We start from the raw sequence: 23,196 nt of genomic DNA, 5'->3' as shown, positions 1-23,196 counted from the left end.
TTCCATATGTAAAAGATTCATGTTTACATTTCTTTAAACTTGCAGATTTGTGCTAATAGCATGTGCCAGGGTTGTAAATTCTCTTTCCACAAAGTGGCTCAATTCAGTGTGTCAAGCCGAGGTGCTACTGTAATTTAGCGGAATTTGGTTTTTAATTTTCATGATGTAAACAAATTTTATTTCATTCATTTCTTCAAAAAAGATTTTCATAATACTGTCTGAATTTAAAGGGACACTGTTCTGGCTTTTAAAACTGTATTTGGAACAGCTTAAATGAGATGATTGTAGTAATTATATCAATTAAATATGTAATTAAAACCAAGATTAACTGAGTTTGAAAATTACATTTTCAAAGCCAGTTGTGATGAATTTTTAATTGCTTAGCAGTCCTATGAATTATGCGCATTAGTAAACAGTAAAAATACATTTAATGCCAAATGCAAACTGAAATTGTAAATTTGTAGGTTCTCCTAAATCTAGTACATATTTCAGTTAAGATTTGCCAAGTTTACATTATGGCGCGAGTGGCTGAGATTGCAACTTTTAAAAGGAATGAAATGGACAGCTTCCACCTGCCATTAGAGCCCAGCGTTTAAAGAAACTCTATACTTGTGAGACATCTATATACTCGTTTATTGGGACACGGTCCCATAAAATCTTGGGAGCAAAAAAAAAATGAGTTAACCATGAAATTTCCACCAAGTAGTTTGAAGAACTAAGAAATTTCCTCACCAGCAGATTACACAACTTTTAAAGTTTATTTATTAGTGTCACAAGTAGGCTTACATTAACACTGCAATGAAGTTACTGTGAAAATCCCCTAGTCGCCACACTCCAGCGCCTTTTCAGGTACACTCAGGGAGAATTTAGCACGGCCAATGCACCGAACAAGCACATCTTTCAGCCTGTGGGAGGAAACTGGAGTAGACACGGGTAGAACATGCAGACTCTTCACAGACTGGCCCAAACTGGAAATCGAACCCAGGTTCCTGTGAGACAGCAGTGCTAACCACTGCCACCGTGTCAAGATAAGATACATAGAACATAGAACAGAACAGCACAGAACAGGCCCTTCGGCCCACGATGTTGTGCCGAGCTTTATCTGAAACCAAGATCAAGCTATCCCACTCCCTATCATCCTGGTGCGCTCCATGTGCCTATCCAATAACCGCTTAAATGTTCCTAAAGTGTCTGACTCCACTATCACTGCAGGCAGTCCATTCCACACCCCAACCATTCTCTGCGTAAAGAACCTACCTCTGATATCCTTCCTATATCTCCCACCACGAACCCTATAGTTATCCCCCCTTGTAATAGCTCCATCCACCCGAGGAAATAGTCTTTGATAGTATAGTACAGTATACATTATAGTATAGTATACATTATCATTTTGAGTGGAGACCACCTTTAGAATTGTGAATGTTGGCATCGAAGGTAAATAATAGAAACTCTGATTTTCTATTTAACTCTGTCTTATTGTTCCTTCAGGTTTTATGATGGAAATGGCATCCTGGGACGGGGGAACTTCTCGCACAGTGCAGTTTCTTGTGCCACAGGTAGAGTACTGGCCTCATTTCTAAATGAGCATTTCCTCTATTTATACCTATGCCCATTTACCCCCACTCAATTCGCCTGTTGCAATCATATAGTTGATAAGATAAAATTGAAATTTAGCACCAATATTAACATATTGTAACCACAATGCTAGAAATTTGAAAAATGTTTGGAAAATGTTGCAGTCAGGTAAGTCGACATCTGTGGAAAGAACTTTGACTTTGAGAAGTATTCTGCAACTTGTATCTGTCTCAGATTATATTTTAGAGTTGGAATAGGATTGAAGATGTCTAACATTGATATTCCTGTCACAAATTATGCAGAGACTCAGCATTAAATTTGGGTATAATGTTTTCTGGATGAATGTGCTTTCTGTAATTGTTGGAGTTGAATTCTTCTGTGTACAGGCACTGGGACTCTTTTGTCACTCTCCTATACTGACAGTATTGTGGCCACTATTTGTGCCTGCTGAACATCATTTGTTCCCTGACAAAAGAATTGTCAGGGAAAAAGTCAGACCTCTCGGGGACAAAGGAGGGGAATTATGCTTAGAACCCAAGGGAATAGGGGAGATCCTAAATAATTACTTTGCATCGGTATTCACAAAGGAGAGGGACTTGTTGACTGGGAGTGTCTCAGAGGGAGGTGTTGACCCGTTAGAAAGAATCTCCATTACAAGGGAGGAAGTGTTAGGTTTTTTAGGTCACATTAAAACTGACAAATCCCCAGGGCCTGATGACATCTATCCTAGACTGCTCAGGGAGACAAGAGATGTAATTGCTGGGCCTCTGACAGAAATCTTTGTCTCTTCATCGGACAGAGGTGAGGTCCCTGAGGACTGGAGGATAGCGAATGTGGTACCGTTATTTAAGAAAGGTAGCAGGGATAACCCGGATAATTATAGGCCAATGAGCTTGACGTCCGTGGTAGGAAAGTTGTTGGAGAGGATTCTTAGAGACAGGATGTATGCGCATTTAGAACGGAACAATCTCATTAGTGACAGACAGCATGGTTTTGTAAGAGGGAGGTCGTGCCTTACAAATTTGGTGGAGTTTTTTGAGGAAGTGACAAAAACGGTTGACAAAGGAAGGGCCGTGGATGTCGTCTATCTGGATTTCAGTAAGGCATTTGACAAAGTCCCTCATGGCAGGTTGGTTAAGAAGGTAAAGGCTCATGGGATACAAGGAGAGGTGGCTAGATGGGTAGAAAACTGGCTTGGCCACAGGAGACAGAGGGTAACAGTCGAAGGGTCTTTTTCCGGCTGGAGGTCTGTGATCAGTGGTGTTCCGTAGGGCTCTGTACTGGGACCTCTGCTATTTGTGATATATATATAAATGATTTGGAAGAAGGTGTAACTGGTGTTATCAGCAAGTTTGCGGATGACACAAAGATGGCTGACTTGCGGATAGCGATGAACATTGTCGGACAATACAGCAGGATATAGATAGGCTGGAAAATTGGGTGGAGAAATGGCAGATGGAATTTAATCCAGATAAATGCGAAGTGATGCATTTTGGAAGAACTAATGGGGGAGTTATACAATAAATGGCAGAGCCATCAAGAGTATAGGAACACAGAGGGACCTAGGTGTGCAAGTCCACAAATCCTTGAAGGTGGTGAAGAAGGCATATGGTATGCTTGCCTTTATAGGACGGGGTATAGAATATACAAGCTGGGGTCTGATGTTGCAGCTGTATAGAACGCTGGTTAGGCCACATTTGGAGTACTGCGTCCAGTTCTGGTCGCCACACTACCAGAAGGATGTGGAGGCTTTAGAGAGAGTGCAGAGAAGGTTTTACCAGGATGTTGCCTGGTATGGAGGGTCTTAGCTATGAGGAGAGATTGGGTAAACAGGGCTTGTTCTCCCTGGAAAGACGGAGAATGAGGGGAGACCTAATAGATGTGTACAAAATTATGAAGGGCATAGATAGGGTGAACAGTGGGAAGCTTTTTCCCAGGTCGGAGGTGACGATCACGAGGGGTCACGGGCTCAAGGTGAGAGGGGCGAGGTATAACTCAGATATCAGAGGGACATTTTTTACACAGAGTGGTGGGGGCCTGGAATGCGCTGCCAAGTAGGGTGGTGGAGGCAGACACGCTGGCATCGTTTAAGACTTGCCTGGATAGTCACATGAGCAGTCTGGGAATGGAGGGATACAAACGAATGGTCTAGTTGGACCAATGAGCGGCACAGGCTTGGAGGGCCAAAGGGCCTGTTTCCTGTGCTGTACTGTTCTTTGTACGAGTCAGGAACCCTACTCTGGCATGACAGTCTTTGCCACAGTTGCTGTAGACGAAGGCACTGGGCTGAAAAGGTGCAAGATTTGTTGACTTCCATGTTTTCTCAGTCCTCTTCTTAGCCAGCTGAGCTTTTCATTTCTAATCCTCCTTAGGGCAGCATGGTGGCACAGTGGTTAGCACTGTTGCCTCTCAGCGCCAGAGACCCGAGTTCGATTCCTGGCTTGGATTACTGTTTGTGCGGAGTCGGCATGTTCTCCCCGTGTCTGCGTGTCTGGTTTCCTCCAGGTGCTCCGGTTTCCTCCCACAGTCCAAAGATGTGTGAGTTAGGTGGATTGGCCATGATAAATTGTCCATTAGTGTCAGGGGGATTAGCAGGTAAATATATGGAGTTACGGGGATAGGGCCTGGGTGGGAACGTTGTCGGTGCAGGTTCGATGGGCCGAGTGGCCTCCTGCTGCACTGTAGGGATTCTATGATTCTGATCCCTCTCCGAATAGTCAGCCTCCAGAGTCACCTGTCCCCTATATGTCTGCCATTTTTGTATCTCACTTACAGGTGTCCTTATAGCAGAGGTATGGATATCCAGCAAATCATGACCCAATGGTCCAGATAGTCTTTGAGTATAGCGCCGTCATCCATCCAATGAATGTGACCAAGTCATTGCAGACTTTGTTGGCTTAATAATGAATGTATGTTGATGGAATTAGCATGCTCCAAGACCCCTGAAGTGGTGACCTTACCCCACCAAGAGATGATGAGGATACGCCTGAGATAGCGAAAGTACAAACTGCTCACTTCTCAACCTTTTCTCCTGTCTAGCATATGTTGTCCAGATCTCACTCCTGTAGGGAAGTGTATGGAGGATACAGTCTTGGTAGACTTGCAATTTGGTGTTCTCCATCAGGTTATTGATGCTCTACACTGTCTTACTCAGCTTGGTCATGGCAGCTGCAGTTTATGAAATGGAACTGTCGATTGCAGCATCAACTGACAAATTGCCGGTAATTGTAGAGACGAGCTAGGCGAAGCTATCACTAGCTTCCAGCATCAAGTTGTCAATATTGATTGGCAACTCGGCAATATCCTAGACCAGGACATGCGTCTTTCTGATGCTGATGGCCAAACCGAGCTCTTTACAGGTACGAGAGAGTATGTCTGTTTGTCGCTGCAGGTGTCCTCGGTATGGAATGCCGAGCATCATCTGCATAGAGCAACTCTCTAATGAGGACTTTATGTACTTTTTCCTTGGACCTCAGGCAAACAAGACCAAACAGCTTTCTACAGTTCTGGTATCCTCTGTACACCAACTGGAGAGTTATGAAAGCAGCAAAGAGGATATGCCAAAGGGTATCTGTGCCAGAAGACAGCCTTCTTTGACCCCACTGAGATCTTCAGTGGTTCTGAAGTAACTGTATCCTCAGGACATAATTACCATCAAAATAGAATTTACCAGCAAATTCTGATGGGTCAGTGACAAAAACTCTATAGAGAGTGGGTTATATGCCATAGTCATCCAGGCATGTCTCTTTTCCAGAGACCCTCCTTCACATGAGGACTTGGATGAACCAGATGGTAATGAGTAGACTTGATGTGCAGTACTGAATTTGGACATCAGGAACAGCAGAAGTAGCTAGCAGGACAAAAGTTGCACTATGTAGTTCCTTCCACCACAACAAAAGTAGATATCTGTCAAAGAGTTGATGAACAAACTAAGACATGGGATGGCAGTGGCACAAAAGTATTTTTTAGAGGCCAGGCATGCGAATACAAGCTCATATGTAGGACTTGGTGCCTGCTGCGATTGAGTAGTAACAAGGCAAGCAGTGAGCTGTTTCTCCTTCAGTGCTTAAAAGCTTAATGGGAAGAATCCATTTTCAAACTGATAGTAACAATACATTCCTGCAATTTCTTGTGAGATTTGCTAGTTATGATGCCACTCAGAAGCACAATTGATCAAGAGGAGCTCCTAGTAATACCCACCTGGCAAGGGCCAGTTTTCTGATAATGAAATTGTGATTCTCAATCTTGGCTCAAAAAGGTCTTCAGGATAAGCCATCTGACAATGGCTGCTCTGAATCGTCAATCCTCTGTCAGACCTAGGGATCTGATGCTTCAACCAGGCGGCTCCACAGTATTTCAGCACATTGTCAATGCCTGGACAGTTCACCTGTGATATGAGCCCAGATTCAAACGGTTTCTGTATACCTTGAATAACATTTTGTTTTCTCATTGGAAGGTGCTAGTCTAGTTAATTAAACAAAGAGTGTTTGACTGCTTTTTTTTAGTAGCTAAACTCAACTTGCTTATTATGTTGAAAAATACTGGAATAAAATGAGAATAAATACCAATATCTTTACAAGGAGCTGTTTGAGAATTAAACATTCAGTCAGAAACTTTATGCACTTAGTCAGTTCCTGTTGGCCACTGGTAAATGTACTTGGCTGAATATCCACACAATTATTGCCAAAGCAATAACGCACAAGTTTTGAAAAGTGGTAAATCCACTTATCCATTCAGTCATGTACAAGCTGCGGCTGTGGAAAGAAATGACCCCACAGTCTCATAAACTAGTCTAGCATTATTTCCGGTTACGCTAAGTAATGGAAAGTCTAATGGTAAGTAACATGTCCGGAAGCCATGACGGGGAGGAAAACGTAAAGGCAATTTTGAGAACTTCGTTCATTCATGAGTAAATTCTTTGATTGCATGTTTGAGTCTTAAACTATTCCTTTAATCTTGGTCACCAAAATTGAGAAATAAACTAATATTGCAGTGATGATGCCACATGGAGATCAAGTACATTTATGTTACTCTGATATTATCCCTGTACTGTTCACATGCCCAACCTGAAAGTATAAAGTACACTGTCAATCTGTAGGTAGTTAAAATGAGGCAACGTGGGTTTAACCTGACAGCTATATAATATCCAAGCTGCACTCCAACCCTAGAATGGTCAAAGTGCCCACAGAAGAGTAGATCCAATGTCGTAGATGTCAGTAGCAGCACACCACCCAAAGTTTGGCCAATGCTAGTATATGACCCCAGAATGACTATTATCTCTATGCCAATACAGTGGATCAATTCAATACATCTACTGTTATGTCATGGAAATGCATATCTTCTGCAGCTTTCTTAGTTACTACAGGAGGTTATAGAGGAGTTTTCCTGGAGTTTCTGCTGAAGCTGACTACAATGTTCTTAGCTTTCCCCAGCACTTAGCATTATCAGAGGTTGGAGGATATGGACACATGAATTAGGAGCAGGAATAGGCCATTCAGCCTCTTGAGACTCCTCCTCCGTTTGATAACATCAAGGTTGATCTGACTGTCGTATCAACTCTACTTTCCTGTCTACCTCCTATACCGTTTGACTTCATTGTCAATAAGAATCTATCTAGCTCCGCCTTAAAAATATTCAGTGACCGAGCCTCCACTGCTGTCTGGTAAAGAGAATTCCATAGACTAAAGACCCTCTGTGAGGGGAAAAAAAAATCTCCTCCATCTGTCTTGAGTGGGAGACCCCTTATTTTTAAATTATGTACCATAATTCTAGTCTCTCCCACAAGGGGACGCATCCTCTCAGCATCCACCCTGTTAAGTCCCCTCAGGATTTTATATGTTTCAATCAGATCACATCTCATTTTTCTAAACTCCAATGGATGCAGGCCCAACCTATCCAATCCTTCCTCATAAAATAACCCCTTCATCCCTGGAATCAGTCGAGTGAACTTTCTCTGTCATGCTTCTAATGCAGTTAAATAAGGAGTGTGCAGTACTCTAGATGTGGTCTCATCAACACCCTGTACAACTGTAGCGAAACTTCACAACTTTTATATTTCATTCCCCTTGCAGTAAACAAAACAACATTTGCCTTCCTAATCACTTGCTGTACTTGCATTCTAACTTTTTGTGATTCTTGTACCAAAACACCCAAATCCCTCTGGATCACAAAATTCTGAAATCTCTCTCCATTTAGAGAATATGCTGCTTTTCTATTGCCCCTGCCAAGATTCACATTTTCCCATATTATACCCCATCTGCCAAATGTGCCCACTCACTTAACTTCCCTGGTGCCTTGGCCAACATTCATCCCCCAGCCAACACTACTAAAAACAAAACATTTGTCTCACTCCTGTTTGAGGTCTTGCTCTGTGCAACAATAGGACTGCATTTGCCCATATAATGTTCACTGCATTCCAAAATAAGTAATTGTATATGAAGCTCTTTGAGAGATTTCTGAGACGATAAGATGCTACAGTGTTTTCTTGCCACTCTTTCTTCTCCTTATTTCTCCCATTCATTACCTTTTTAAATGTTGTGATTTTTATTTTAAGCTTGGCCTTTTCTAACTTAACACGCTTTCAGACTATCTGAAGAGAAGAATAAATATATTTCCTACTGCTTCTGGATATCACAATTTTAGATGTGACCAGCATTTTTTCAAAATGGGATTTTGGCTGAAGAATAATTTTAAAAAGCTCAAGACTCATAGTTATCTTGCTGCTAAGATTGTTTGAAGCACTGTTGATACAGACTTGATGGGCTGAGTGGCCTCCTTCTGCCCTGTAGGGATTGTATGATTCTCCAAAAGGCTCTCCAACGCACGGCAATAGCTCATAATGAGCATCAACTCCAGTTGTCCTATCCCACTCTCCAATGATCTTCAAGCCAAGTGGGGTCGCTGGTGGCTAATCTTGCCACTCTCCATCCTGTACAACCTGTACCTCCTACTGCTGACCTGGTGAACTCTGCCTCTAGATCAGCTGTCACATCATCTCTGCACATCTCCCTCCTGAATGTCCTTTCGCTTCTGAATGAGGTAATTGCCGGCCATGTAACCTATTGTGGATGATTGCATTGACATCATGGACTTCACAAAAACCTGACTGAGGGGCTGTGCCACATTTCCCCTTAATTATGGGTGGGATTTTCCGCACGTGTGTTTCACAGCGGTGGAGGTGGCCCACCATTGGCTGGTAGCGGATTCTTCTGATCCAATTGCTGTCACTAGGGCAAGGGTTCCAATAATCTTCCATTATTTGCCCTGTCAAGATCAACATGATGGCGGTATCACCAGATCACACCTTTGCCTGACCTCCTACTCCTTTGGCATTGTCTGCTTTGACCACCTCGTCTTGTTTCACTGTTCTCACTTTGACTCAAAATCAATGATCCCTACTTCCTTCCCATGTACAATCATTTTTTTAACAAGACACATTCACAGTGTTTTTCTCTCGGCCTCTGCGCCGAACAACCTTTCGTCATCGGTGATTTCAGCATCCATCTAAACTCATCATGCTCTCCCTCCTCTGAGTTCACTGCCCTCACCCCTCACTGTAATCACCTCCAGGTCCACAACCTCCAAGATATCAGCACTGATTTAATGCTGGCTTCTTGAGCAGCCCTGATTTTAATCATTCCACCTTTGGAGGCCATACCATCAGTTGCCTCAGCCCTTAGCTCTGAAATACTCTCCCTCCACACCTCCACCTCGCCATGAAATGGCCTCCCTACACACCTCCACCTCGCTCTGAAATGGCCTTCCTACACATCTCCACCTTGCCTTCGTCCTTTAAAATATTCCTTAAGAACTACCTCTTGTACCAAGCTTTTGTTTATCTGCTTTAATATCACCCTAAGTGGCTTGGTGTTTGATTTGCCGTTATGATGCCCCTTGTGATGTTTATTGATCACATGAAGGCACATGTTAGAACCAGTCAGTTGAAATTATAGTAAATAGTTTTGTGTGTTTGATCCCTGATTCATTGTGAACTACAGTTAAAGTAAAACTTCGTGCTGGTTCCTGGGAGCAACATCTTCCTACAGGAGTGATGTGATTCATTGTGTCTCAGAAAAATATTTTACTTAAAACCTAAAAACACAATGAGGAGCATCTGGGGAAAGTCAGAGTCCAGAAAACTATTGGTCCTGCTTTGGAGAAGATCATGCAACTATTCTCAGTTAAAGGGATGGGCGGCATGGTGGCACAGTGGTTAGCACTGCTGCCTCACAGCACCAGGGACCCGGGTTCGATTCCCGGCTTGGGACACTGTCTGTGCGGAGTTTGCACATTCTTCCCGTGTCTGCGTGGGTTTCCTCCAGATGCTCCAGTTTCCCCTCTCAGTCCAAAGACGTGCAAGTTGGGTGGATTGGACATGCTAAATTGACCCTAGTGTCAGGGGGACTAGCTAGGGTAAATTAAATGGGGTTATGGGAATAGGGCCTGGGTGGGATTGTGGTTGGTGCAGACTCAATGGGCCAAATGGCCTCCTTCTGCACTGTAGGATTCTATGCGAGTTTATGGTTAACAATTTGGAATTGACATCTCCACTGATTTTCCAGACTGTGGTACGTGCTTACATTTAAAAGTGAGATACACTTATTTGGAAATCATCTTTAAATTACTCACTGCTTCAAATATTTCGGAGCAAGTAAAGTTCCACATAAACAAAACCATAATCCTGATGAAAAATCTACCTTCCTTGACCACAATTTCATTAATCATTTTGTTTTATGATAAATGCAGAATTGTGTCAGTTTGCTTGTTCTGTTTCTTTTTAACTGCATCAGTGGATGGAATAATTTGTAACGTCATGGATTCCTGCCATATTTAACTTGTGAGGAAGAGAGAAATGTGCACTAAAATTAATTGTTTTGTGCACGGTACCTCTTGAGATGAAACTGATGCTGAGCCAAATATGCTAATGCTGAGGCTGGGGAAGGAGAGACCTGGTGGCTGCACAGTGAGCATTGACCGCCAGAAGCCTGAACAATTCAGCCAACCTAGTGTTGTAATTGACCATCTGAAAGTCCAGTCTCTGCTGAATCCGCGATCTCAAGTACACTGACTGTCTCCACAAGAGGGCACAATTGGGGCAGCAGGAGTTAGGTCGGGTGTCTTAATGAAGCTGCTGTAACCTGTCTCGTGGTCAGTGGCTGAGAGATCTTTGCCCTGATAAGTGCACACCAGAGAGAACCTAGAAGAAAGATGAAGCAGGGCAATACACCCTCCCAGAAGATAATTATAGTGGTTAAAAGGCAAAGTCGCCATTGTCCCAGATGACCATAGGCTGCTCTTCCCTTTTGAGGGGACAGCTGATTGGTGGTAATTTAACCTGAGGATCGCCACACCTCGGGTGAGGGGCGAGGTTGAGAAGATGGGCCTTCGTGAACATGTTTTGTGAAGGTTAGTGGTAAAGTAAACTGTGATTTCATCTACTTTAATTTTAGAATCTGTCACTAAAAATTATCTGTCGGTGCTTCTCCCACCATTCTCTGCACTGCAGCTATGATTTCTATTTGTACAGTCACAGTGCTGTTACTCAACTCGTAATCATGAATAATTATAGTGGAAAATTAAAGCTAGGAGGAAACAATCTTGAGTTAGTTTATAAAACACTTAGCATATTTGTATGAGATTCTTTTGTCAACTTATTTCAACAGGTTAACATCATTGTTTAAACAGCTGACAGACGCATCTCATGCCAGCTAATATTTGCACAGTGCAAATTCATGTGTTCTAGTTCCACTGCTGTTTTAGCACAATTGCTAACATCAGCGGGAAAATGCAGCCAAATAATCAGAACATTGGAACCCTGAAGGAGTTCAGGATAGAACTATAACTATTAATACTGACACCCTAGCCTTTCTCATATGCAGCAAGCAAAGTACCAGATGGTCAAGGGTTGCCATGTTCGCATACTTTCCCCTTTTATCGAAGCATAGAGTAGTACAGCACCAAAGGAGGCATTTGATCAATGGAGTTTCTATCAGTTCTTGCAAACAGTAATTCAGTTAGTCCCAACCTCTCCCTTGTCCTTGCAATTGTTCCTCCTTCAAATTAGAAAACGCTTCTGCAGACAGTGGCAAAAGTTTGGAACTCTCTTCAGCAAATGGCAGTTGCTGTTAGATTAATTGTTAATTTAAACTTGAGATTGATGGATTTTTGTTAATCAAGATAATAGAGACATGGGAAAAGGTAAATATATGGAGTTAGGTTGCATATTAGCAATGATCTTATTGAATGGCAGAACAGGCGTGAGTAGTTAAATGGCTTATACCTGTTCCAGTGTTCAAGAAAATATCCAATTCCCTTTTGAAAACTATCATTGGTCATTAGCCATCACCCTATCAGGCAGTGCATTCCAAATCCTAATCATTAAAAAACTTTTCCTCATGTTTCCTCTGGTTCTTTTGCCAAATGTCTTGCATCTGTGCCCTCTGCTTAGCAACTGTTCAGACACTGAAAGCAATTTCTCTTCGTTTACTCTATCAAATTCATTCATGATTTAAATGTTTCTATTGGATTTCCTCTTAACTATCTCTGGTGTGAGGGGAGCAAAGCCCCAGCTCCTCCAGCCTATCCACAACATCGAGAAATTCACAGGTCTGTAATTGATTCTGCTGCTCCTTTGTGAAGTCATTTACTGTCAATATCCATACAGAAGACCTTTGTATTGCCTGGGAAATGAAATGGGTGAAGTGGAGAATGTCAGTCAAGAAACCTCTCAGCAATAGTGATAATTGTATTGTCAGTTTAGATTAGTTATGGACAAAGAACAATCTAGAATGAAGAGTACTCAACTGGAGGAGAGTTAATTGAGGAGAGACCTGGCTTGGGCAGATTGGAGTCAAAAACTGGCAGACAGAAATGTAATACACTGCAATGGGTGGCCTTTGAAGGAGAGACACTTTGGCCTTGTCAAGGTACATACCTGAAAGGGGGAAAGGGAGGCAACCAAGCCCGAACTCCCTGAAAGATGAGTGAGTCAGGGAGGAGGATGAAGCGGGATAAAGGGACATATGACGGATGTCAGTTTGACAATAGACGGAAGAATCAGGCTGAATAGAAAAAGGACAGAAGAGAAGCAAAAAAGGAAAAAGAGAAGAGATAGTATGAGAATAAATAAGCACTTGGGCTTATGTCAACAACATCCAGTGAAATTGCAAGCACCCGTCACTGCAGGCTGGTTGTGATCTTTTCCAAAATCTAAAGGGCAAGCCATTTAATTGACTTGACAGCTTTATAGTTCCACAGACCATATCCGCTTTTTACATGCATTCATGTCTACTCTTAATAACCCTAAAGGGATACTTGACTTGAGTGGCACTGTAGCACAGTGGTTAGCATTGCTGCTTCACAGCGCCAAGGACCAGGTTTGATTCCTGGCTTGGGTCACTGTGTGGAGTTTGCACGTTCTCCCCGTGTCTACGTGGGTTTCCTCCAGGTGTTCCAGTTTCCCCCCACATTCTGAAAGATGTGCTGGCTAGGTGCATTGACCCGAACAGGTGCCAGACTGTGGCGACTCAGGGAATTTCACAGTAACTTCATTGCAGTGTTAATGTAAGCCTTACTTGTGACTAATAAATAAGACCTCTCCCAAAGGACCTCTTCAAAAGGATACCTTAACACTCCAAATAATTATGGATGGTTTAGACGTTTTCCTCAAATGTCTAATGCCTACAATTCATGTTTCAGAAACCTGGATGGCCAAAACTACTTCTGTTTGAAGGCAGCTCCACTTTTACTTGTGCACCCAAGGATATTAATGTTGGGTGACTGTGTGGAGTTTGCACATTCTCCATGTGTCTCTGTGGGTTTCCACCGGATGCTGTAGTTTCTTCTTATAGTACAAAAATGTGCAGGTTAGGTTGATTGGCCATGCTAAATTGACCCTTAGTGTCCCAAGATGTATAGGTTAGGGGGATTAATGGAGTAAATGCATGGGGTTAAGGAAATGAGGTGGGGGTGGGCCTGGGTGGAATGCTGTGTTGGAGAGTCTGTGCAGACTCGATGGGCCAAATGGCCTCCTTCTGCACTGTAGGGATTCTGTGATAAGGAACTACCTTCCTCCTCCTCCATGAATTCCTGCCATTACTATTGGACTCCTTGGGATAATATTTTAATGGTGTATCTGTTTATATGTTATTTCCTCCGAGAAGAATACTTGTAAGCTATACTGCGGTTAATCGTTTTTACATAGCCATAGGTTTTCTGCCTTTTTGACAAGGAAAAAATGTAACTTTGGTTAATCAATAACTTTGTGAACTTGATTTTGCTTACAGAACATTTTAGGTTTTTGATATGCAAAGTTTGTGACCCAGACTAAAAATGTTTACCATTTAACCTTGATATCTTTAACATCACTTCTTGCATCAATACCTATCAATCTGACATTTAAGAGATTTCTACATGCAATGGTTTATTTCTCTTCCCTAGTCATAGGATTTCATAATGTAATAGATTTCTTAAAATACATATTTGAGATTTCTCAGTCAAGCTATGTAGCTGTCACAAAGATACAAGTTGGACCAGGTATATGCGAAAGGTGCCAGTAATTTTGAGCTGTGTGAGTCCATATGATTTAGTGAAATGTAACCTTGTAGCAGTGGTGAACATAGAGTTGCCAGCAGCAGCTTTCAGAGCTTCCTCACTCTGCTGCCAGCCAGACATTCCTTGGAAGGGGCCAGCAGCCTAATCTGATGAGGGGAAGCTTGGTGATGGGCTGGGGCAGGAGTGGTTGCATTGCCGGAAAGGAGAGGGAAAATGGATCCATTACCAGTATGTTGCACATGATTATGTCATCATTTAGAAACGGTAAGATCACAGCAGAAGGATTTTAGATGTGATTCCAAAAATAATTAATGGAGTCGGCAAAGTGTGCATGTTTGTCCTTAAAATCAGTCATGCTTACCACTTGGGGTTCCTTTCTAATTCACTAGATAAAGTGCATCACGTCAAGTAAAGACTAAAGTGCAAACACAAATATGCATTGAATACAGGACAGGCATTGTGACTATACAAGGCTAACATTTTGGTATCAAAGCTAGGTTATCATTGTTAGGAAAGGATAATTCCAGAATTAGGCAGAAGTAGAGTTTGGCAATACTGCTGGGAAAAGCCCAGGAATATCTGGTGAGGTGAAGCCCAATCTGTAGTCTTGTATGCAGATTGATTAGAGGAGAAAAATAAGGTGCATAAAAATCCTGGTGGAAAATAATGAAAACAATTTTCTACTGCAGTTTGTTAGAACAACATCTTGAATTTATATAGCTCCTTTGGCATAGTAAAATATCCAAAGATGCATTATCCAGGACAAAGCAACCCACGTGATGGGCACCCCATCCACCACCAACACATAGTAGTAGCAATGTGTACCATATACAAAATGCATTGCAACAACTCATTTAGGCTCCTCCAATAGCATTTTTTACCATCTAGAAAGACCAAGGCAACAGATGTATGTGAACACCACCACCTGCAAGTTTCTCTCATAGGCACATGCCAAACTGACTTGGATGTTGCCTTTTCTTCACTGTTGCTGGGTCAAAATCCTGGAACTCCTTCCTAACACTGTGCATGTAACTGCACTACTTGGAACTGCAGCAATCAAGAAGGCAGCTCAACACGATCTCCTCGGGGACAATTAGGGATTGGTAACAAATTCTGGCCTATCCAATTACACCCACACCCTGTGAAAGAATAAAAAATATCAGACAAATTTGACATCGAGCAGCATAATTAGGATTTCAGTTAGAATGTAGGACAATTTTATGTTTTATATGTTTTTAGGAGCATCTTAAAGAGGGAGAGGTAGCGATATTTAGGGAGGGTATTTCCGGGCTTGGGGCCCAGACAGCTGAAGGCTGCATAGAGAGACAAAGGAAATTGGGAATGCATAAGAGGCCAGAGTAAAAGGAGCGCAGAGATCTCAAAAGAGATGTAGAGCTGGAGGAGTTTACAGAGATAAGACCATCAGGGGACTCTCAGAGATGGGCGATATTTCAGAGGTAAAAATAGGTAACTTTGATGATGGAGCAGATATGGACTCAGAAGCTCAGCTCAGAGTTAAATATGATAGCAAGATTGCCAATGGTCTGGCTCAGTTGCAGGTAGTGGCCAAGGAAAGGGATGTGAATGGGTAGCTCGGGAACAGAGACAATAGTTTCAAATTGGAATATTTTCTGCTCACCCGATACTGGATGTTGGACAAGCGATGTGACAAATCCAATGCAGTGAAAGGGTCAAGAGAGGTAATAGTGAGGTAGAGCTTGGTGTCGTTGACATACGTATAGGATTTGATGCTTGCTTTTGCACGTTATTGCCAAGGGGCAGCATGTAAAGGGAAATTAGAGTTATGTATGTTCAGTTGTAAAGCCTGCTTTATGGGGGAGGGGGGGGGTTAAATATTCAATTTGATTTCTGCCTGAAAACGGTCCCTGATAGAACAGTTTACTACACTTCTTCAAGAAAGGTGCCACGATTGCTTGAATTTTTTCGCCATGTGCTGTGTAATTCCAGTACGGTATCAAGCAGGTCTAAAAAAAATGTTCTGGCGCATTGAGCCTCCAGTGCACTTTTGGTAAAGCATGCATTCCTGTCCAGGTTAATAACATTTAACCAGCCAGGAGCAGCATCTCTACTTGTGTAGTCAGACAATGCAAAGCTTATTTTTGGCAGGCAGCTTGGAAATTGCAGCCAGGATTTACAAGGTAAGGTTTTACTGATTGCCCTTCACTCTCTGGAACCACTGGTCTCACAGTATAACCACCTATTGCAGTATAACCACTGCCTGAATATGCAGTTTGTTGCTAATGTGTGCTCTGTACCATTCAATTTAAATAATACAATTTTCTGTTAACAGAGTATTTCAGAGGAAATGTTCTACCAGTTGAGCAACATGCTACCTCAGATTTTTAGAGTGTCATCTACCCTGACTCTGACCTCCAGACGATAAAAAACACAAATATCCTGTGAACATCAAGTGAGATATGCTGACTGGTCACTTTTCCGTGCACTTTAGACAGTATTTTTTTTAAAAGTCAAAAGCGTGTGATGTTTCCCATGGGACGAGAGAATGATCCTCTTTTTGATCTCTCACTTAAGTAGAATCTCAAACACTTAGAATTGTTGTGTTTTCAGTTCAACTTTACATCATAGCCTCTGTACTGTTAACTGCAATTGGTGATATGTTGTAATAATTAAATTCTCCTTTTGTAAGCCTAGAAATTACTGAGCACTGTTACTGTAAGCAAATTTGTATCAAATTCCTCTAACTGTAATTTCAGCAAAGATGATGGATGGCCTGTTTATTTTAAATGGGTTAACTCCTCCACTAAAATAGCAGAGCTGGATTTGAAGTCAATGCATTCAGCGTTTGAACAGTCACATCCTCAATAATTTCCAGACTACTATGTATATATTGTACTGAGAAAATGTAAAAATAATTCCAATTTCTGTGCACTAAACATGTGATGATACAAGCTGAAGAATAATTAAATTTGTGAAACTGATTAGTGTCCATTTATTGTTTAGATAACTTGCATTATGAGCTGATAATTTTCATAGTTGCATACACATCAGTATTTATAGAACCAGAGCTATTTTCCCACGCGTCCTTTGTTAGCTAAAGTTACAGTATCTTAGTTGGACCATCTCAATCCATATACACCATTTTCAGCAGAGACATTTATCCTAACCATTTTTCAAACCCATCACTCAAAAGTGCAAAAAGTTAAATATGTTGTTAAGAGACATATGTATGCTGCAGCAGTGTTAAAGTCTAGTGATAAAGGCAAAAAAGAAATATGCCTATCACAAGGAGGTTTATTTCTATTGAGCTACACATTTCAACTGCTGTTGTGGGTTTGCTCGCCTGACCCTATGAATTTAAACCTTTTTGTTTGATTTATGGGATATTTTAAGAAGTGGTTCACATGGGTATAGTTAGGAATTCAACCTTCTGCGCACATATCACTTCAAAAATAAGTAAGTTGTAACTAAGAAATAATACTTCCCAGTTCTAACCAAAGATGTGCTGGCTCGGTTGATTGGCCATGCAAAATTGCCCCTTAGTGTCAGGGGGACTAGCAGGGCAAATACGTGGGGTTTACAGGGATAGGGCCTGGGTAGGATAGTTGTCGGTACAGTCTCGATGGGCTAAATGGCCTCCTTCTGCACTATAGAGATTCTATGGTTTTATTCTATAATGTTTGGGAGGCAGCACATACAACAACCCATTAGTAATTAATTTATAGCATTATCGCCTCGTTCATTCAGCTCACGGGAAATATTTCTTACATCACCCATTCTATTATTCATTATTCTCTACACATTTGTCATGTAGCAGAAAGGAAAATTTAATGTTCCATTGCATTTCAGTGTGAAGAATTAGAAAACATTTTAAAATAATGCTAAGTTAGGATCCAATGTCAGTAGTTACTTTCAATGTTATTTAATTCAGAATAACCAACCTCACTGTTACATATTTAAAGAAGCTGACATATTGCTTTTAAAACGTGAAGTTGGTGAATTCCACATTTCAGTCAATGAAGCTAATGTGTGTGTCTGTTACTGTTTGTGGTGTTGATTCATGTGAAATTCACCATTCACTTGCATTACTTCAATTAGGGGAGGCGGTGGTGTTATGGTATGTAACTGGACTAGTAATGCAGAGACTCAAGGTAATGCTCTGGGGACCCGAGTTTAAATCCCACCATGGCGGATGGTGAAACTTGAATTCAAGAAAAATCTGGAATTGAAAGTCTTAATAATGACCATGAAACCATTGTCGATTGTCATAAAAACCCATCTGGTTCACTAATATCCTTTATAGGGAAGGAAATTTGCTGTCCTTACCTGGTCTGGCCTACATGTGACTCCAGTTCCACAGCAATGTGGTTGACTCTTAACTACCCTCTGAGTGAGACACTCAGTTCAAGGGCAATTAAAGATAGGCAATAAATGCTGACCCAGTCAGCGATGCCCACATCCCATGAATGAACTAAAAATAATTGATAGAAATTCTACCATGGACACCAAATTTACCAAAACAAACAGTAAAAATAATTCCTGATGGAAGTAAGTTGTTGTAAAAAAAAATCATATAGTTTTAGTTTTGAAGAGTTTTCATATTTCCCAGCTATGACTTTTGTTTATAGTTCAAAAATAATTGAGCAATCAACTTATTTCTAAAATTTTAAAAGGTATATGCATTGCGAATATTTTGTTGAAAGTGGCTACTGTGTGCAAGTTTGTTACTTTTTACAGGAACAAGAGCAATACCTTCTGAAATACATAAAAACAATCTCACAAACTGAACAGCTTTATATTGAGCTCATCTGAGTAATAATATTCCCTCTGCATTGTGTAACGCTGTTGGAAACAATAAAGAAAAGGTGACACTTTTGTTACGCAAAGAAAATCTTGACCCTACAGTCATCTTTCTGTCTACTAATATTCATCCTTAAATAATGCCATATTTAAGGATAGGTTTTCCTATATGGAATGTGGTAAAATTTAATCAGCCAGATAAGAAAACTGGGTGGAGAAATTCCTACTTTGATTAATTTTGTCCCTTAGCATGATTCAATGATCCAATATGCCCAAGTTGAGTAGTAAGTGGTAATGAGTCAAGAAACAAGATGGATCTGGAGGCAGCATCTATAAAATCTTGCTTTGGGCTTTCAAAATTCTGCCTAGGGCCTAGGTTGCTGATTATCTGTAAGTGAATACCATAGTATTTAGCTAGTATAAGATTAGTCAGGTGTGTGATATTTCTACTGATTCAGAAATATTTCATATTACATAACATTCCTTATCCAAGATTAATTCATGAATCTAGGCTACCCAACCTGAGATATACAGACCTGGATCATAAGGGGTGTAGCTGAGTTATAAAGGATCTACTGCGACTGCTGAAAGAGAAATTAGTTTAGAAACCTGAAGCAATACAGTTCATAAGTACATATTTAACAATTCGGTCCTCAAGAGTTCCTGATTCACAAGAACACACAACCCAAGAAATAGCAGCAGGAGTAGGCCACCAGGCCCTCAAGCCTTCCCTGCTATTCAATACGACCATGGCTGATCTATGCTGGCCTCAACTCCTTTTCAGTGTCATTTACCCATAGCCCTCTATTCCTCGATCTATCAAATATTTATCCACCTCCACTTTGAATACTTCTAATGATCCAGCCTCCACTAGTCTTTGGGGCAGAGAATTCCAGAGATTCACCACCTTCTGCGAAAAGAAATTTCTACGCACCTCACTTTTAAATGACCAGCTCTTTATCTTGTAGCTATGACCTCTTTGTCAAGACTCTCCCACTAGTGAAAACATCTCACTTTATATCTTGTCAAGCTGCCTCAGGATCTTAAATGTTTGAATAAGGTCATCCATCACTCTTCTAAACGCCAAGCAATACAGACCCAGACTATTTAGTCTCTCTTGATAGGACAACCCTCTCATCCCAGGAATTAGCCTGGTGAATATCCTTTGGACTGTCTCCAATGTTACTATATCCTTTTTAGGATAAGGGGACCAGAATTGTATGCAGTATTCCAGGTGAGGCCTTGCCAACACCCTGTACAATTGCAACAAAACTTCCCTAATTTAAACTCCAATCCCTTTGCAATAAAGGTGAAAATGATTTTTGCTTTCTTAACTACTTGTTGGACCTGCTTGTGAGCTTTCTTTGATTCTATCTCAGGACCTGCACAAGATGAAGATAATTTTATTTTTGGGTATCAAAGGTATTCTTCCATTGCTCTCCCCCAACTCTGTTCTTCCTGTAGAAACTTCTGTGCACAAAACGACTGCTAAATGTTGCTGACTCATTTTTGGCATCCAGAACCAATGCACCCACTGAGCATCAATGGTAAACATTCAGATGCCAGCAGACTCTGCTGAGAAAGAAAATCCATACTAAAGGTTTCCATGAAATGCACCACTACAGTTAAACTACAAATATAAGAACTTTTGTGCTATTTTCCTCCGCAATGTTGAGATTAAGAGGTTTCACAGCATGAAAAAGAATGCAAACCCCAGGACACTGAAGGTCTCCCTCTTTCAGGTAAAGGCAGTAATGTTTACCATGAGTTATCTCCAGATGGGACGGACTTATCCCAAATGTTAAGCAAGTGTTAAATGCCAGCGATAAATAGATGCCTTACTAAAGTAGGGCTTTGTGATTGATAAATACAGCTTGATTGTTCAGGTCTGACTTCAAATATTCTATACATATTTTATGGATTCAAAATAAACTATATAGAATTGATTTATTATAGTCACACATTGGGATACAGTGAAAAGTGTTGTTTCTTGTGAGCTATACAGACAAAACACACTGTTCATAGAGAAGGCGCAAAGGATAGGTGCAGAATATTGTGTTGCAGTTACCTATAGGGTGAAGAGAAAGATCAGCTTAATGTGTGATAGGACCATTCAAGAGTCTGAAAGCAGCAGGGAAGAAGCTGTTCTTGAGTCAGTTGGTACATGTTTTCAGACTTTAGTGTCATTTTCCCGACAGAAGAAGGTGGAAGAGCGTATGTCGTGGATGCATGGGGTCCTTAATTATGCTTTTCTGAGGCAGTGGGAAGTCTAGATGGAGTCAATGGATGGGAGGCTGATTTGCGTGATGGACTGGGCTATGTTCACAAGTCTTTAGTAGTTTCTTGAGTAATATGTGTACAGTTTAATTTTTTATTTAGTTAAACCCAATGATTACTTAAAAATTTATTCTAGAAGTTGGATCATGAGCATCAATTTCAGCAAAGTTGCTGGTCACTAACCAATTTCTTGGTCTGTCTAAGACTATTCTGAGTTATGCCAATTTCCTCTACAATTCCCTATTACAAGTACTCCATCCAAAGATTGATAATCAGAGAAAAGTCTGAGTCTCCAATATTGTAAGTATCCCTCCAGACAGGACAGCCAGGAGGCAAGGTGTGGGGGTTACTGATAGTGTGACATAAACCCAATCAGTAACCCCCACAGCTTGCCTCCTGGACTTGCAGAATCTCACTGGCTGTCCTGTCTGGAGACAATACACATCTCTTTAACCTGTGCTTAATGCTCCCTCCACTCACATTGTCTGTATCTTTAAGACCTGGTTGGCTGGAGAGATTCGCATTCTAATCAGTATTCTGTAACTTGATTTTGTGTCTCTGTGCCCTGTTTGAGAGCAAATTTCCACTCCATCTGACGAAGGAGCAGCGCTCCGAATGCTAATGGCATTTGCTACCAAATAAACCTGTTGGACTTTAATCTGGTGTTGTTAAAACTCTTACTTTGTTTTCTCTAGAGCAGAGGAGGCTGAGGGAGGGTCATGATTGAGGTGTATAAGATTATGAGGGGTAAGGACAGGGTGAATAGGAAGCAGTTGTTCCCCTTGGTTGAGGGGTCAATCATGAGGGAACATAATTTGAGGGTGAGGGGCAGGCGATACAGAGGGGATTAGAGAAAAAAAATTCACTCAGAGGGTGGTGGAAGTCTGGAAGGTAATGGAGGTGAGAAACCTTACAATATCATAATATTCAAGGATTTGGGACAAGTGCTGGAAAGTGGGATCAGCACGACTTTAGAGGTAGTTGTTGTCGGTGCAGACTCAATGGGCCGAAGGGCCTTTTCTGCACTGTATGACTCTATGGCTGGTTCCTCGTGTTTTATTTTATCTGTCATTCCATGATTTCCTGCAGCTCCAGGCACTATCCCAACGTTACCCAAAGGTCTGGCCAACACCACCAAGTATCAAAAGCCCCACCACGTGGGACCCTATAATGTCATCTGCTCTTTCTCTGCCTCTCTCCCAACTCTCAGGCCTTTATTTCATGTTAGAAATGTAACCTGTCTTCCAAAAATAAAACCCTGCGCCCACACGAGGCATAAAACGGCCAACGTCAGCATTATTAGGGCTATCGATTGGAATCACTTGCCTATTTGGCACTTTATGTCCAAAGCGCAAAGGCTGCTCCTCAGTAAGGCTGCTATTTGATTCAATTGAGGTTAGTTGCAATTTTCAGCTTGGGACTAATCTGACTCCACTTACAGATAGGACCAACAACACCTCAGGAAAAAGCTGAGGTATTTATCTATCCAACTCTGTTATTGGGATCTCATAGTACACATCAGAACTGGTCTGGCACCATCCGAACTATTTGATAGCAATCAAAAGACTACAGAGGTTTATTGCAATATTGGCCAATGGTCCGAGGTTTCACCTTCAAAGTCTGCCTGGCAGGAGGATAGAAAATGAAGCCACGATCAAAATGAATGGCAGGGTGGGCTCAAAGGGCCGAATGGCCTACTCTTGCTTCTATTTTCCGTGTTTCTATATTTACATGCCGAAAATCAGTATAGTGTGTAAACTTTGCAAAGTATTAAAGTTCATATAATTACAATGACAAGTGTAATGGAATGAGCATTAGGAACTTTAATAATGAATTATAGCACTTCAGTAGATTAGGAATCATAAGAACTAGGAGCAGGAGTAGGCTATTCAACCCCTCAAGCCTGTTCCGTCATTTAATATGATCACAGCTGATTTCATCTTGGCCTTAATATTTGTCTTGTACTGGTTTAGCGTATACTAAGATAACACACAACATTAACATATAAATACT

General features: G+C 41.3%; 1 protein-coding gene across 3 annotated transcripts in view; it reads left to right on the top strand.

The window, feature by feature from the left end:
- ferry3 (FERRY endosomal RAB5 effector complex subunit 3) overlaps positions 1–17,087 on the top strand; it is a 46,287-nt gene extending 29,200 nt beyond the window's left edge. For all 3 annotated transcript variants that reach the window (XR_013500178.1, XM_078235505.1, XM_078235506.1), the window contains exons 13-14: positions 1,489–1,556; positions 16,439–17,087. Coding sequence is in view for 2 of the 3 variants with exons in the window: in XM_078235505.1 (XP_078091631.1) it covers positions 1,489–1,556; positions 16,439–16,531 (161 nt within the window). In the remaining variant the exon portion in view is untranslated. The remainder of the gene's footprint in view (positions 1–1,488; positions 1,557–16,438) is intronic.
- Positions 17,088–23,196: the final 6,109 nt, after the last annotated feature.

This window comes from Mustelus asterias, chromosome 19 (assembly GCF_964213995.1).
Source record: "Mustelus asterias chromosome 19, sMusAst1.hap1.1, whole genome shotgun sequence".
NCBI classification, from domain to species: Eukaryota; Metazoa; Chordata; class Chondrichthyes; order Carcharhiniformes; family Triakidae; genus Mustelus; species Mustelus asterias.
This window is presented reverse-complemented; position numbering and strand designations above follow the sequence as displayed.